Source organism: Eucyclogobius newberryi, unplaced genomic scaffold, assembly GCF_026437365.1.
Source record: "Eucyclogobius newberryi isolate DKJ021-1_F unplaced genomic scaffold, fEucNew1.0.hap1 SCAF_1, whole genome shotgun sequence".
NCBI classification, from domain to species: Eukaryota; Metazoa; Chordata; class Actinopteri; order Gobiiformes; family Gobiidae; genus Eucyclogobius; species Eucyclogobius newberryi.
The window spans coordinates 5824016-5840749 of record NW_027315723.1 but is presented as its reverse complement, the minus strand read 5'-3'; the positions used below and the strand labels follow the sequence as shown (position 1 = coordinate 5840749).

General features: G+C 41.5%; 1 protein-coding gene across 1 annotated transcript in view; it reads right to left on the bottom strand.

The window, feature by feature from the left end:
* LOC140360960 (radixin) overlaps positions 1 to 8887 on the bottom strand; it is a 35104-nt gene extending 26217 nt beyond the window's left edge. The window contains exons 1-2 of the mRNA XM_072446512.1: positions 8752 to 8887; positions 743 to 854 (exon numbers count right to left, since the gene is read on the bottom strand). Of these exons, the coding sequence (XP_072302613.1) occupies positions 743 to 754 (12 nt within the window). The 5' untranslated portion in view covers positions 755 to 854; positions 8752 to 8887. The remainder of the gene's footprint in view (positions 1 to 742; positions 855 to 8751) is intronic.
* Positions 8888 to 16734: the final 7847 nt, after the last annotated feature.

Sequence of the window (16734 nt, the reverse complement as noted above, 5' to 3'; positions counted from 1 at the left end):
TTCCATCAGTAACTACCAATACTTGTAAGATTTGCTGTTTAATATTGATATAATACTAGTTTTAATATGTTGCTTGTCTACACAGTCATGAAGTGAAGGAAACGGTTCAAATACATTTTTCATTTTTAATAACATTAACCCCCGGATCGAATCGAAATTGGATCGAATCGAAAATCAGATCGAAATCGGAGCGAATCGGATGGAATCTGAGAAAACGGAAAAACGATTTTGAAACGTAAAAATTGGAATAGAGTCGATTCTTGAAATTTGAATCGAAACCCAGTTCTAGTGAGAAGGAACTGTGGACCTGATCAGAAGCTCATCTCGCCTGAGCAGTATGTTCAGACCAGGCCAATTATTTGGACAGAAACATGCAATACTAGAGCATAATGGATTTATAAATAAGTGCGTAGTGGATAAACATGAAGTCATTCATTTTCTTATCCAGAGTAAAAAAAAATACCCATTTGGTACATTTTTAAGACCCTTTTTTCAAAAATGTATCGGGATATGCATCGTAATGAGGGATTTGTATTGGAATATATATGCATCAGGATATATATCGTATCATGACTCCTACATCGGGATATTTGTCATATCGTGAGGGTCTTGGCAATACCCAGCTCTAGTGGGTGAACATTAGTTTTTAGGGTGAAACAGTGGCACCCAAAGATCATCACCAGACAACTGACAGCGCAGTCACCCAATAACAGCATCGCCATGTCCTAAAGTAGATTCTTACCGGTTTAGGCATGGTGGCTTCCTCTCCTCCTCCTCACAGCTGCAGAAGAACCGTGGGACCAGAGGCTGCAGACCTCCCCCTCAGTCTGGACTCCAAACACCTCACCCGTTACCTACAATATTAACAATTATTTTAGTTCAATTAAAACAAAAATGTGAATTCCTTGACAATGACAAAATCAAGGCAAATTTAACCAAAAATAAAAATCAACCTTTAACATTTTCATTTCAGAACAGTACATTTCTTTCAGATGGAGGCGCTTTGTGTTCTTACAATATGTTTTGTCCGGTACGAGCACTACAATCCGTTTAATTGGGGAGATACGAAGGATCATTTTAGTAGTTGAATAATCAAAGTCGTTTCTAGTGTAATTTTTCTTAACAAGTTTATTTTTCAATTCAAATTATTTTTGAAATCACAACAGCAGTTGCCTTGAAGGGTGACAAAAAAGGTTAAATTATCTAGCAGCAATAATGGCTCTCGCCACCCGCCCGCCTTCCCGCCCGCCCATGTTTTCTGATTTTGTTTTGCAGCATACCAAACAACGCTCAGTAATTCACCGTTGATGATTGAGTTTGCAATTCAAATAGTCGTTTGTCCTGACAAATTGCCAGATCGTGGTGAACGCAGACCTGAGCAGGGCAAAAGAAAGAGCCTCGGTGACCCGTGACTTTTCGTTCAGGGGATCTAAAGTGCCCGAGTTGTGGCACAAAGAATAAAGTCTAAAGAACAAAGTCATAAAGTCTAAAGTATAAAGTCTGAAGAATTAAGTCTAAAGACTTTATCCCCCCCTCCCTGTGAATAAAGCCGGTTGGTCTCTGTGAGGACTACACACAGATGCAACACTTGGATGCCAACCGCCATTATAGTACAAAACTGTGAGGAGACCTTGCTCAACACCCGGTCGGGAGAGACGGGAGATGGCGGAGGAGAGTGGATCGGGGATGGAAGACGTTCTGGACGGCGTGGAGGAGCAGCCTTTTCTGCCTGCACGTGCCCGGAAACGTAAAAAGTCCTTTAGCTCGTCCGAGGGTTCTGGAAATGAGCAGCAGGATGAGGCTGAAGCTATTGATATCCGGGGTGAGAGCAGAGACTGTAAGGTGATCATAAAGCTTGCACAGGACAGTGCATCCTTTAAGGATGCACTGTGGCATTGTCAAAGAGCCTAACTGTAGCTGTGGGAGTGATCAAGAGTGCGAGTGTCCTTAGAGATGGCTCGCTGCTGGTCGTGTGCAAGGACGCGGCTCAGCAACGGAAGGCGATTGGAACTAAACGTCTGGGTGGAAAGGACATTCTTGTGTCTAATGCTGAAAGAAACACGGTCAGAGGAGTTATCGTAGGTGTCCCTACGGCGACGTCTGTGGATGAAGTTAAGGAGAATTTGACGGGAGTTACGGTGGTGGACGCTAGGCGTTTGAAGGTGACCCGGTTTGGGGTAAGATGTGACAGCTTGTCGGTAATGGTAACACTTGAAGGGAGGTGCCTGCCTAGTAAGGTGTTCATTGGGTACATGTGCTATAGCGTCAGGCCATATGTTCCGCCGCCCCTGCGTTGCTTTAAGTGCCAGCGCTTTGGGCATATTGCAGCGGTCTGTAGAGGGAGGCAAAGGTGTGGTAAATGTGCAGGAGATCATGAGTATGGGAAGTGTGACGTGGGAGCAAAACTGAAGTGCTGTAACTGTGGGGAAGAACATAGCTCTGCCTACGGGGGATGCAGGTTTAGCAAAAGAGCTGCTGAGGTGCAGAAAATAAAGGTCTCTCAAGGTATATCCTATGCAGATGCAGTCAAGAAAGTTTCAAGTAACGAGTTTAGAGTAAATACAGAGAGAGGAGCCAGCGCTGCTCCCAGCCAGGGCGAAATGAGAAAGGCCAGCGTGGCTCCCAAGAAGTGTGAAGGTTTCAAGAGTGGAGGTCCCAAGTGTGCAGGTTCCAGAATTAATGAGAATACCCTGGTTGTGGATAGAGAGGATTTTGTACTCTTTATGGTGGATGTTGTAAACTGTGCTGCTCAGACTCAAAGCAGAACTGAAAGGATCAGGATCATTGCTAAAGCTGCAGGGAGATTCCTTGGAACAAAGGAGCTTGATTGGGCAGATATAGAAAACAGGCTAAAGGCGCTAAATGGGAGTCGGAGTGATGGGGGTCTGCTTGTGGGGAGTCAGAGTGATCAGAGTGACGAGATGGGGGTGGTCTCCTGTCCTCGCCCAGTCTCGTAGACGCACGGCTACCAAGCGGCGACATCAGTGGACATATTAAAGCCTATAGAATGAAGCCTGAAGAATAAAGCTGTACGGTGGAAGCACCGAACGTCAAAGAAGGAGAGGAAGATGAAGAAGAGTCTCCCTGGAATAAAGCCGGTTGGTCTCTGAAACAACAACAACTATTCTAGTCACAAAGACATATCATGACCTCATGGGCTTTGTAACACCAAAGCAATGGAAGGAGTACTTTTACGGACTACGACAGAGTCTGAGGACTACGACAAAGTCTGAGGAATAAAGTCTGGCGGTAATGCAACACTTGGATGCCAACCGCCATAAAACAACAACAACAACAACAACCTCCGTCACCTAGCAACAGAGACCCGCCGCTAATGCTAATGCTAATACCGCGGCACGAGAAGAAATGTCCCATCAAGATAAAAGAGGAAGTGAAGGCATTAATTGTGCCCCTGCTAGCCAATAGTGAAAAATACACAATATCTGCAATCCACCTTTTCTCATGTTGTCTCGAGGAAAATATAACCCATGAGTTTCAAACAAATCAGACAATGTTTTTCACACAATGGGTAGGGGGCGCTATAGAGTAAATTTGTTTCATGGGTATCAATTATTTTCCAATCCACCATAAAAACGCATTAATGAGTGAAATATGAGCTCCGTAGATCAATTCCATTCAGCTTTTTTAAAGGCGTGCTACGCGGAAAATCAAGGAAAATTAATTTTTGATACATTTCAATGTCTTTAGATGCAAAAGATGTTGTTTTGAGCTTGATAGGGCAAAATACCTAGGACAAGTACGATTAAGAAAAAAGAAAGTCAAACGTGGCGGTGCCACTTTGATTCGACATGGCTGACTTCCTGTTTATCAGAGCGATGCTGCCAGGTGCGTTTTACTCGTCAAAAGGTCAGAGGTCAAAGGTAGCTCTATCAATGTCCAAAGTTTCATGTGCCTAGGCCAAAGATTAAGAGTGTCATGTTTTTTCTTTTTTGCTCTAGGTGGTGCTGTTCCGACGGGCGTTCTCACAACCTCCATTTTATTTAAGTTTGGGTCGAGCCGATCGCGACATGTCCCATGTGTGACTTTTCATCGATGTTCAGGGAGTCCAAAATGCCCGAGTTGAAAACCATGAATAATAATACGAAGAAGAAGAAGAAACCAGGCAAGAACAATGGCTCCTCTGTGGTGGCATCAGCCCTCCTGTATGGTGTGGCCTGCTGGAGCAGTAGCATCACAAAGAGGGAGAGGAAGAGGCTGAACAGAGTGATCAAGAAGTCCAGCTCCGTCCTGGGCTGTGCTCTGGACTCGGTGCAGGAGGTGGGGGACAGAAGGGTCCTGGCTAGATTCACATCTATGCTGGACCATGAGTGTCACCTCCTGCAGGACACTCTCTCCGCTCTGGAGAGCAGCTTCAGTGAGAGACTGATCCACCCTCGCTGTGTGAAGGAAAGGTTTCACAGGTCTTTCCTTCTGCTGCTGTCAGACTTTATAACAAACACTGTTAGTCCTGAACACTCGCAATACTGACCTAACCTAATACTGATGTGCAATTCCATCATTTGTGCAATTACTGTTGGAATTCATGTGCAATTCATGTGCAATTACTGTGAAATTCATGTGCAATCTATGTGCCGTCGTGACACATATTCATGTGCAATTACTGTCGTGATCACATGCAATGGTATTTATGTATTTATTTATCTGTCTGTCTATGGGAGTTTTTATTTATAGGAGATCTTCTACTGAAAGTGTTTTTCAGACTTCCTATAAGTGATCTGTTCTTCTGTATCTACCTCTGTATCTTCCTGCGTTGCACCAATGAAATTTCCCCATGTGGGACAATAAAGGAATATCTTATCTTATTCCATTCCATGGCTCGAGCAAATTATGGTAAATAAAGGTTTCAAAATGGAGAATATTTACAACTAAAGTGCATGATTGATGAAAATCAGAAATTGTTTAAACTTTGATTTAATAAAGCCACTGTCTTTGTTATAAAAGTTAACGATCACAGTTATCAAAAGGCAACTACGATTTATTTTCAGCTCAACTGTTTAAGTCACCTGGAACAGAGATAAAAAGGATTTTCACATAATACTTACAAATAAAAAGAATGTGATTTAAGTTTTGACTGACTTAAAGGCGCAATGGACGATTTTTCGGCGATTTGAGAACTCAGGTGGAAGTGCTCATACCACTCCCCCGTGCGGACCGATACAACACACACGTGGGTTTGTTTATTAGCGCGACGGATCGCATCACATCTCTCGTCTCCCATAGATTTCCGTCTTCTGAGTCAGCTCGAACAGTCTATCTCCGTCTTCATTTTGTCCCGTACACCGAGGGAACTATATTATGATAGATCAATGCGCTTAGACACGCGAAAACGTGGGGACGAAACACACGCGGCTGCAGGTGAGCAGTAGGTGCGTTTTATGATTGATACGTGGCAGGACTAATCAGCAGTCCACGCCACGAGGAAATAAGACTCAGATTTGGGCCAAAAAAAATCGTCCATTCAACCTTTAACTGTGGTTCTGCCATCATTCTGAATGTAGATACTGCAACATTATTTGCAAAGGAGAGCTCTAACTGTAGAAACATTTCACTGAATTCGCACATCTGGGCGTTATTGCGGTGGAAGAGGAAGAGAGGAAGAGAGAGAGCGAAAGAGGAGAGAATCTAAACAGTGAAGTGATGAGTCAGGAGAGGGACCGGAAATATCAGAATGGAGCCGTGTAAAACTGAACAAGAGACTTTCAGTTTACCCACAAGAACTTTCAAAATTTTGAAAAATAACTCAAAGCATTAGAGTTGCAACAACTAAGAAGTGGGCAATATAATTAAATGGTTGTTTTAAAATATGCCAAATTAAATTTCTGATTATATTATCTTAATAAAAAGTTTCAAAATGACAGAATATATAATAATCTTTCAAACAAAAGTGATAGTTCTGCTTGTGTTTAATCTTCCAGTATATTAAATTTTTGTGTGATACTTTAACCTCATCAAAGACCTTTTCAGGCATTATTTAGCACCTTATAACACATTTTACACATCCTTTCTTTGGGCTGTTTTTAAGACTATAATACAGATTGTCACACATGTTTGGTTGGTGTGCACCTGTGTAAATTCCACCCTGAGATAACCAGTCGGAGCTGTGGGCATGAACCAGCCGAGCCAAAGAGACCAGATAAGGCACACTTTGGGTTTAGATGTGGGTCAGATCAACAACAGGTACAGGGAGGAACAGGGAGGACTGAACCAGGAGGGCTGAACCAGGAGGGCTGAACCAGGACTAGGGCTGAACCAGGACTAGGGCTGAACCAGGACTAGGGCTGAACCAGGACTAGGGCTGAACCAGGACTAGGGCTGAACCAGGACTAGGGCTGAACCAGGACTAGGGCTGAACCAGGACTAGGGCTGAACCAGGACTAGGGCTGAACCAGGACTAGGGCTGAACCAGGACTAGGGCTGAACCAGGACTAGGGCTGAACCAGGACTAGGGCTGAACCAGGACTAGGGCTGAACCAGGACTAGGGCTGAACCAGGACTAGGGCTGAACCAGGACTAGGGCTGAACCAGGACTAGGGCTGAACCAGGACTAGGGCTGAACCAGGACTAGGGCTGAACCAGGACTAGGGCTGAACCAGGACTAGGGCTGAACCATTGACTAAACTCAGGCCCAAAATCTGTGACTGCGCCAGGTGCACTATTCAAACTACTACGGTACTACTTCATTAGCACTAAACCATTGACCTGGCACTCACAGACATGGATCCTGAAGACAGACTAATCCAGGACTATTAACAGTAAAGACTAGAGCAGGGCTAACTGGACAGACTAAAGCATATACAGTTCTAGATCAGGTCTTAATGGGACAAAACAAATAAGAACTAACCCAAGAACCAATTCTAGAACTACAGGGACTCCACAGACTGGACTGAATGAGGAATGTAGTCAACCACAGCAAAATCACACATTCTGGGACTAAACAATGACTTAAATAGGCACTAAATCAATAAATCTATAAAGGAGAAGCCGGAATTTATGTGGGGTCGCACCCAGGTCTTGGCCAGGACTGCACCACGTCTGAACGGGGATAAACCAGCACTTAAACGGAGACTAAAGCAAGAACTAAATTGACTAAAAAAATAAGGGCATGGACGAAATCGGGGTCTAAACCTGGTCCATTTCAGTCCGTCAGTGTCCAATCAGAACTAACTCAAGTTGTATCATAAAAAAAAGCCTAAAACAAAGACTATCTCAGCTCTAACTCACATTGAAGCTTCCGTCTTAGCTGTAGAGCTCCTGTTATTTATGTGCGAGTCGATGGCCCACGCTCAAGACTCCGTGCGTCCATAATTCAGGCCTGTCTTGTCAAACACAGAGTTTAACTGAGACTTTTGGGGGTTTAATTACCTCCTGAAACGCATTCCTGGTTTACTGCGTGTTCAGAGGAAGTGACAGGAGCAGGGGGTAAATGCTACTGTTCAGGCTGTCAGAAGGCAAACAACACAACAACAACACGCTCAAGTATTCCAGGGATTTCTAATGAGTCATGAGAAACTAAATATAACACGTCGAAGGTTATGAGTGGTAGGGTGGGACGTTATTGACGTAAACGTGCATCTATATTTTTGTAGTCATCACGGTAACAACATTGAGGTTGAAGTAGCACGCGTAAAGTGAATCGACAGTCAAATTAAACTACTATGTACCCTTGTTTTGAAGACTTTCTACTTGCTAATCCCCATTTGCCTCTTCAAATTGTATTCCCACCTCAAAAAATAAGACGTATAACTGTTCAACTTTAAGATATTTGTTATGCATCGACATTCAAATGTCAAGGCTATAAAACCAATCCAAGGTTGACAAATTGAACCTCTAGGCTAAAAATGAATAAATGGGTCATAATAGCTTGTAGAATAATGCACACAAAACCGCAAAGAATCCAATAATATGTCCTCCAGATCTAGATAACGTTTGACATTTTGAGGTCTCTGTGTGTCCCTCCTTGTCTAAATATTTGGCCAACATTCCTAGATTAACTGCAAAGCCAGAGATATAAAAAGTACTGTTTAGTGGAACGATGAAAACGACAATATCCTCCAAGAGATAACTTTACTAACCCCTCTTTAAGGCCACTTATTGAGCCCAAATATGAGGTTTGAGAGGGCATAACTTGAGCTTGGGTTTGGGGAGAGACATTGAGCAAAACATGAGGGAAATCCAATACGATATATACCAAAACATGAAGATAAAGTAAGAAAACCACTTGTAGCTTGTGGCGATTAGCCGGTTTGCCGCCGATAGTTAGCACCACAAATAACACTATTTTTCATCGAACTGGCCTCAAATTGTGGCCAGCACTTGAAATATAAACTTTAAAATGGCCAAGCCGACAGTTTACATACGCTTCACGTCAGGTCGACAGTTAATATTGTGTAATTAATAGAGAAACAGGCACAAAAGTGACGATCAGCGGGCTAGCAGTGGGTGTAGTCTGTATAACGGTACAAGACTTAGCATCGCGCTCTACGTGAAGTTTCAAACGGCACAAACGTTGCCTTTCGCGGGGCTAAAAAAGGGACATTTACGGAGATAAATACGGGACACCGAGCTGCCCCGCGTTGACCTGAGCGTTTTAGGTAATTGTACACGGCTTAAGTCTGCGCCCGGTGGTATTTTTAGCGCGGTAAAATGAATCAGGCGAACACGAGGGGGAATATCCGCTATTGCATCAAACTTGCAGAGCGCTCATCTTTTTTGGGGGGAGAGGCAACTCACCAAGACACGGAATATGCCTTTTTTTGACGTCAAATAACCCACAGTCGGTCCAAAGGGGGTCCTGGATATTCACAGCGGTGGGTCTGCTTTAGCCCGGATAGCGGCTCCTCCGGTGCTTTTTGGCGGAGGGATTCCCACAGACACGCATGAAGCCCGCCGCGGACTGAGCAGCATAAGGCGATTTGGGGGAGATGCAGCTGTCAAGAGCCCCGGCCGCACCACACGCACTTCCGCCCGACAATTCACAATAAAACCACTTTTCGGTTATTTATTTATTTTTATTTATTTATTTGACAGGGACAATGCAGTCATAGAGTGTTTATTTTACCATTATTATTAGTATCATCTTGTCTTACGCTAGTTGTTTTTATTTTGTTTAATCTTTATTTTTCCCCTCCATTCCTTATTAGGAAATGAGAGGTTTTGGCTATAGGAGTTTTTGTTTATAAGAGTTTTGTTTATAAGAGTTCTTCTATTAAGAGTGTTTTTACAAGAGTTTTGTTTATAAGAGTTCTTCTATTGTTTTTTCCTATAAGTTATCTGTCCTTTTCCTCTGTATCTACCTGCGCTGCAAAAATGAAATTTCTCCATCTGTGAACAATAAAGGAATATCTCTTATACATGGTTACAAAACAAAGCTTGCAGCCGATGTGATGCACACAAAGTTTATAGCCAGTGCTAATGTTCAACTCCTGTCCCTGGTTGGGCTTTTCTAAATTCCACTGGTACTTTCACTCGTACACGTCACTCGTACACGTCAGTCGTACACGTCACTCGTACACGTCACTCGTACACGTTCATAACACTTACAGGTGGGTACAGTTTTGATTTTCTTTCAGCCAGCCCTTCAGTCTGGAGGTGAACATATTTACTTCCGAGATGCACTTTATTTCAGTGGGTAATGAATTCCAGAGTTTACAGCTCTTAAAAGAGAAGGATGATTGTCCAAATGACGTCCTGCACTGTGGGATTTGACAGTTTTGGTTTGACGAGCCTCTTGTAACTCTGCTGCTGTTTAGTCTCTGTATAAATGTTACAAAAGATACACATTTTTGGTTATTAATATTGTTCACGGACGATTTAAGATCCAAATTAACTACGACTTTTATGACTCCAGGTGGTGAAATAAACCATCGTGCGTTTTCAATAATCAGATAATTGCAAATAATTATAGGATTTGTGTCTGAACATGAGGTATCTACAAGTTAAAACAAGTTTAAAAGTAAATTATAGGGCAGTGAAAATAATCAAATAAAAACGTACAATGAGCCCTAATCTTTTCCTTTACTCTGCCCTATTTTGAAAACGTATAATTCTTATTTTGATTCTGGTGTATTTCCACCAGCCCTTCTTAACCAGGACCAGGTACCTTTTGTTCCTGGTTCTAACAAGGCCAATGAGTTTTTTTTTTTGACTGAAAAATACCAATATTTCCTGGCCCCCAAATGGTGTTCTACCATGAAAAAGTAAACCGTAATACTGAAGCTAAACCAAGTTTTGCCATTGAAATGACATTATATACCATTTCACCTTTTCCTCCATTTCGGAATTTAGAATGTGTTTGATTAGAAAGTTGTAAAAGGTCTCATATTTTAGGTGAATAAATGCTTTGAATTGTGTCTGACCATCGCGATTTTGAAATGTTACAAGTTTCATATTCGTGTATTGTTGAAGAAAACCTGTGTATTTCCGGGTGAATGTGCAGTTCTTGTCGCTGGCTTGACACAGGACACAGTGGAGATGAACAACATGGCTGTCACACGGGGGGCCGACATGGGGGCCGGGCATGGGGGCCGGGCATGGGGGCCGGCATGGGGGCCGAGCACGGGGGCCCGGCACGGGGGCCGCCATGGGGGCCGGGCACGGGGGCCCGGCACGGGGGCCGCCATGGGGGCCGGGCATGGGGCCGGGCGCTGTGTGAGATCCGCACTTACTCCAGATTCATTATTCGCGCAAACTATTAAATGACTCAAAATCACATGATTAAATTACCACAATAATACATTTAAATTAGCCACACTGCAAATGCAATACTGCGTTTGACTTTGCCCCTTTTAATACAGTTTTAGCCCAACACTTTTACAAAGAGAAAATTAATAACAATAAGTAGTTTACTCAAGTATAGCTCAGTATATACATCACAGTCTACTTTTAGACGCCACAATTTAGTCAAAAGTTGTCCTAATTTCATATTTAGGCTAATAGTTTAATAACAGAAATACAATAAGATAAATTGGCTGATATACATTTAAATCCCATGGTTTTGTGTTGGATAAAGTTACAAAATGTTGTTGTATCACCTCCAGGATGCTGCAGGAATAATCGCACAGCGCCATCTTGTGGCCACATGCAGATCAAAGCTTCGTCTTTAATGAGATGAAAAAACATTGCAACGTTAACATAACAAGACGAATAACACTAATATACAGTCCCCTGATATTTCCACAAATATTGTACACCCATTTATCAGTTTAAACGTCAATACAATTCTATATTTCTGTCAAATTTGTGGCAATGCACAGATTACATTTCTGCTATTTAACACATGGGGACACTATTGCTCTCTCTACATGCCTCACTTCAACTTCTTGCACAAAAATGGATTTTAAAACAGGCTATAAAAATAATTTAATCGTACTACCCAATGTCTCGTGGCACAAATAATCACCATTTAGTGCCAAAATGGCCTACTTTTCACAATATTTGGAGACATCTGTAGCCTATTTAGAATCATGTCAATTATGTCCTATTTTTATGGGACAGTTTTTCCAAATTGCAGACACATTTCACTGACATTTCAACCACTTTAAATGTTCGCCATGGGGTTGAATTGCTTTGTAGACCCAATCAAGTTGTCAGACTGTTTGCACCTGGGGAGAGAGGACACTTCCAGAGACGTGTGAATGAAACCTGTGCCATGATGTTTCTGTTTCTTTCAAACTTAGACTGAACCTGAGACCTTCTAACAAGGGAAGGTGAGTTTGTTCAATTCAATACCATTTCTTCATTTACTACAACAGGCCTACTGTGCAACAACTTGGGACAGATAGTTCTTGTCCTGCTTTTAAGTTCTGTATTTGGTATTAGTTTAGTCCTTAAACATTTTATACCAAGTATTATCACAGATTTAGCTTTCCATGTAGGACTGGTGTGAGATTAATCACTTTTTACATTGATTAGATTTCTTTGAGTAACTACTAAAAAACATTTCTTCCCAAAATTGGGGTTATTTTCTTTCCAATTTGCCTAATGTTTTGGACATGATTTAAGGGTGTGTACTTTCAATGCATAATGTCATATGATGAAAGAGTTTTTTGGTTATTTTATTTAATGTGTAGTTCAATTTACCCCATTCTCCATTAGACTAAACCATAGATAAAGTATTGCTCTGTCCTTAAGGAAGAAAAGCATGGATAGATTTAAACCCTAAACCGCAGAGGGCCCCGACACACTGACTTTCTTCTTGTTAAATCTTTTGATCTTGGCTTCTGGCTCGGTTCTAGTTCAGACCAAAGAGATGTAAATATAAAACTGGCTGTTGACAACTCAAATATTTCATTTAATCTTAGTTTAATTTCCAGATTAAAGTCACCTGTCTCCGTCTGAGATTCAATGTGACCGATCGTGCGCTATTGTCCAAAAAGAGAGAGGAGGAGAGAGAGACTTTATTCAGCAATTGTTCACAAGAAATGAGAGAGAGAGAGAGAGAGAGAGAGAGAGCGAGAGAGAGAGAGGAAGAGCGAGAGAGAGAGGAAGAGAGAGCGAGAGAGAGAGGAAGAGAGAGCGAGAGAGAGAGAGAGAGAGAGAGCGAGAGAGAGAGAGAGAGAGAGAGAGAGAGAGAGCGACTTTATTCAGCAATTGTTCACAAGAAATCGAGTCAAAATCACTCCGGCATTTGACTTTATTTTAAGTGGAGAACATGACGTATTTTTGATAAAGGCAATATTGTTATTTTTGTTTCGTTTTACTGGACAAATATTTATCCCAAAATTTAGATTAACATTTCTACCCAGAACATTCCATTTGTTGCATAGTTTTGTAATGAAACTTAAAACCTTGAGCGTTTCGATCTGATGTCAGTTCTTGAAAATGAATCATGATCGACTTTATTTTGTCTCCAATCGCTCCAGTCTGGAGTTTTGAACAAAAAAAGTATTGGTTAAATACTTTATATTTCTTTTAATTTTGTCTATGAATATAAAGTTGTAGAAACGCCCTCCAGTTGGACCAGGAGCTTGGATCTGGAGCTTGGATCTGGACCAGGAGCTTGGATCTGGACCACATCCTGAGGTTGATCTAAACATGATTCTTTACAAATACATGCAACGCACACAATCATTATCATTATCATTAATCTGATCAATAACACACTGTCATCTGAGCCATGTTCATATGGGACCATAAGACCTGGTCCTGTTAGAGACGGGTTTAGTTCCTGTTATATATTTCCTGGTTTAGTTCCTGGTTTAGTCCTGATATAGTTCCGGGTTTAGTTCCTGGTTTAGTTCCTGGTTTAGTTCCGGGTTTAGTCCTGATGTAGTTCCTGGTTTAGTCCGGGTTTAGTTCCTGGTTTTAGTTCCTGGTTTAGGTCCTGGTTTAGTTCCTGGTTTAGTTCCTGGTTTAGTCCGGGTTTAGTCCTGATATAGTTCCTGGTTTAGTCCGGGTTTAGTTCCTGGTTTTAGTTCCTGGTTTAGGTCCTGGTTTAGTTCCTGGTTTAGTCCTGGCTTAGTTCCTGGTTTAGTCCTGGCTTAGTTCCTGGTTTAGTTCCTGGTTTATGTCCTGGTTTAGTTCCTGGTTTATGTCCTGGTTTATGTCCTGGTTTAGGTCCTGGTTTAGTCTTTTACTGGTCCTGTGTTGAGTCACAGTGCCAAAAGTTACGTAATTCAACAGTTTGTCCTCTTTGTTCAAACAAAATCTTATTAAAGTCCAGCGGCTGCTCAAAGTGGACGGCGCAGAGGAGCCACAGAGGAGCCACAGAGGAGCCACAGAGGAGCCACAGAGGAGCCACAGAGGAGCCACAGAGGAGCCACAGAGGAGCCACAGAGGAGCCACAGAGCAGCAGAGGAGCCGAGGTTGATGTGAATAGAAGGGCGAGGAGTCTGAGAGGTGAAGATGGGAGCTCGAGAGTCCTTGGTCCAAGAGCAAGACTGGGAATCCACTGAAGTTCTGTCAAGTTTAAGAGGTACGATTCACATATTTACAAATTCTACTTTAAACAACACATTACACAGCATTTTGCAAATATGGTTCGTCTGTATTTCAACATGTTTTAAACAAGTCAAATACAATCGGAGCAGGTTTAAAGTAGTGTTCTGGGGCACATTTGGGAGATTTCTTCTACACATTATTCTATAACGTCCTTAAAAACTATTTAGAACATTTTTTAAAACCTGATGAATAAGTAGTTTCATTGTTTTCCATCTAAATATTTTACTTTGTGTTTTGTTAATTGGCTCGAGCCATTAGACTTCATTCTTAGACTTTATTCTTTAAACTTTATTCTTTAATTCCAAGTTTGAACATTTAACTTAACTTTGATTTTTAATAATACCAATGTAAAAGCAAATCCACACAAATACTAAATATAATACTTCACCTCAGTATCTGTATAATTTACATTTTTGAGTATAATTGTGATTCTAATGTTACATTTAGTTTAAAGAGCAACATGAAGTCATTTCTCAAATGGTTTCAAAATACAAATGCAAAGCAACGTCACACACAAGATAACACATATTTTTGTTTTATATTGTTAATTGCTATGGCAACTGTCCTGATTCTGCTGAAAAACAAGAAGAGCGGTTTTGTTCCAGGTTAATCCAATTTTGAATGAAGGAAAAGTGACGGATGGTAAACAATCTCTCTCATCGTGATAAAAAGTGTCGACAACAATCGTTTGTGGTAAAAGCTCCATAACGTTCTCTCCTAAATGATGCTTCTTGTGACTTATAACACGGAAAAGTTCTTTAACAGTGATTTAAACATGGAACCGACGCATAATGTTCATATCTGATGATGTAAAAACTATGATAAATATTATATAATTGAGTTGTGTGTCAAATTTTGTCAAATTTCGCAAAACTAAACATTTAACCTCCATATAAAATCTGTAGGGGGCGCTGTGGCGCCAAACTAATGTAAGTTTAGGGCAAAGAGTTTAACAACTGATTTTAATTTGACGCAATACGGACTTTATCTGCGCAAACAGCAGCAAATTTTAAATTTGGGAAATTTCTGAAATTCTAGCTACAGTTTGAGGCTTCGCCGCTCAGAGACCGTGAGAGGTATCAATGTAATTTGAATAACTTTTGATGTCCCACTCCTCAGCACCATTTTCACCAAATTTCAGCTTTTTAGGGCCAACGCCCTGGGAGGAGTTCGTAAAAGTACGACGTTTGGAAAAACTCAAGTCATGTTTAGCCATTTTTGAAGCAATATGGCCGACATTTGGTTGGGCGGACGGCGTTGCCGAAATAATATTTTTTACTTCTCTTGTCACCATCTACCTCTGCGCCAAATTTCATGATTCTACAATCCGATTTGTTGGGGGTCATTTCCTATCTCTCAATGCATTTTTGGTACATTTGGGGGCGCTGACGCGGCAATTTTTTATTTTAGAAAAGGGAAATAGCCAGAATGTAGAGAGGCACGATTTTTAGAGGTGTGGGAAATAGGGGGGTTGGTCCCGAGAAGAAAAGGAAGGAAGGAAGGATATTCCGATGCGAAAACAATGTTTCCCATTTTTCAAATATCATAAACGGTAATGTTCCATTTTCCTGCTACTAATTAGTCTGCACGGGGCGTGCATGAGTGGAGGAGTGCGTTAGTGTGCTTCACACGGCCTTACGGAACTAATAGGCCTCTCGCCAGCTTGTGGCGCTCGGTCCTAATAAACACTCTAGTTCTTATAAGTTAACAAGTTATCTGTCCTTTTCCTCTGTATCTACCTGCATAGCAACATTGGAATTTCCCCATGTTTGGACAATAAAGGAATATCTTATCTTTATAAATGTTTAACACAAGTACTATAACAACAACCTGAATAATGAAATGATGTCATAGGCACTTGTGTATCTGGCTTTTTGTGAGCGTTTTTGATGAGTTCAAGTGCCGGATTTGGTACTTTTTAGTCTTTTTAAATGAGTGTAAGTCTATAAAATATCAGCGTCTAGACTCCGGACCACCCTCTCTCTCCCCCTCTCGCTCCTTCACCCTCTGATCTTGTCTTACAAACAGAGGAAGTGCATAAACGCTGCAGTTAAACTCGTCTCCCTCACACTCTCGCTCAGAAACATGTCGTCTGTCGCAGATTTAAACCGGAATATTAAAAATGTCCGACAATCGTTAGAAAATCTGACGCCACAAATTGCCCGAAACGACAGGAGAAAAGGTCAGTTTGAGTTATTCTGTTCTATTCTAAGGTGTTTTTTAAATTTATTTTTGGCTGTTTTTGGATCGGACATGAACAAATTGGACCGACATCAAAAGTTCTGTCCAGCAATTTTGTTTAATGCTGTGAAATGATATGAATTATGTGAAAATAGGCGGAGTATCGGTGAAACTTAATCCAAATATGTTGTTGAACGGTTCATAAAATGTAAAACACTAAATAAATAATAATAAAACACTTTTTAGGGGACAGTTAAACCATTTGCACATTTAGCGGCTTGAATGTTATTAAGTCAATGATGATTAGTATTTGTTTGTCTTCAAGTCTCATTCTCCATAACGTTATTCTGCTGCGTGATCAAATGTAAATAAAACCATCTGGTTCTGAACCTCGACAACAGCCTTATTACCTACTCAACAGCCTATTAGATCAGAATTCATGTCCCTCTTCTCCTCCTTTTCTCTCCTTTATTCCTCCCCCTTTTGCTGTCTCTCTCTCCCTCCTTCTCCTTCACCCCCCCTCTCTCTCCTTCCCTCCCTCCCCCCCTCTCTCTCCTTCCCTCCCTCTCCCCCTCCTTCTCCCTCCTTCACCCC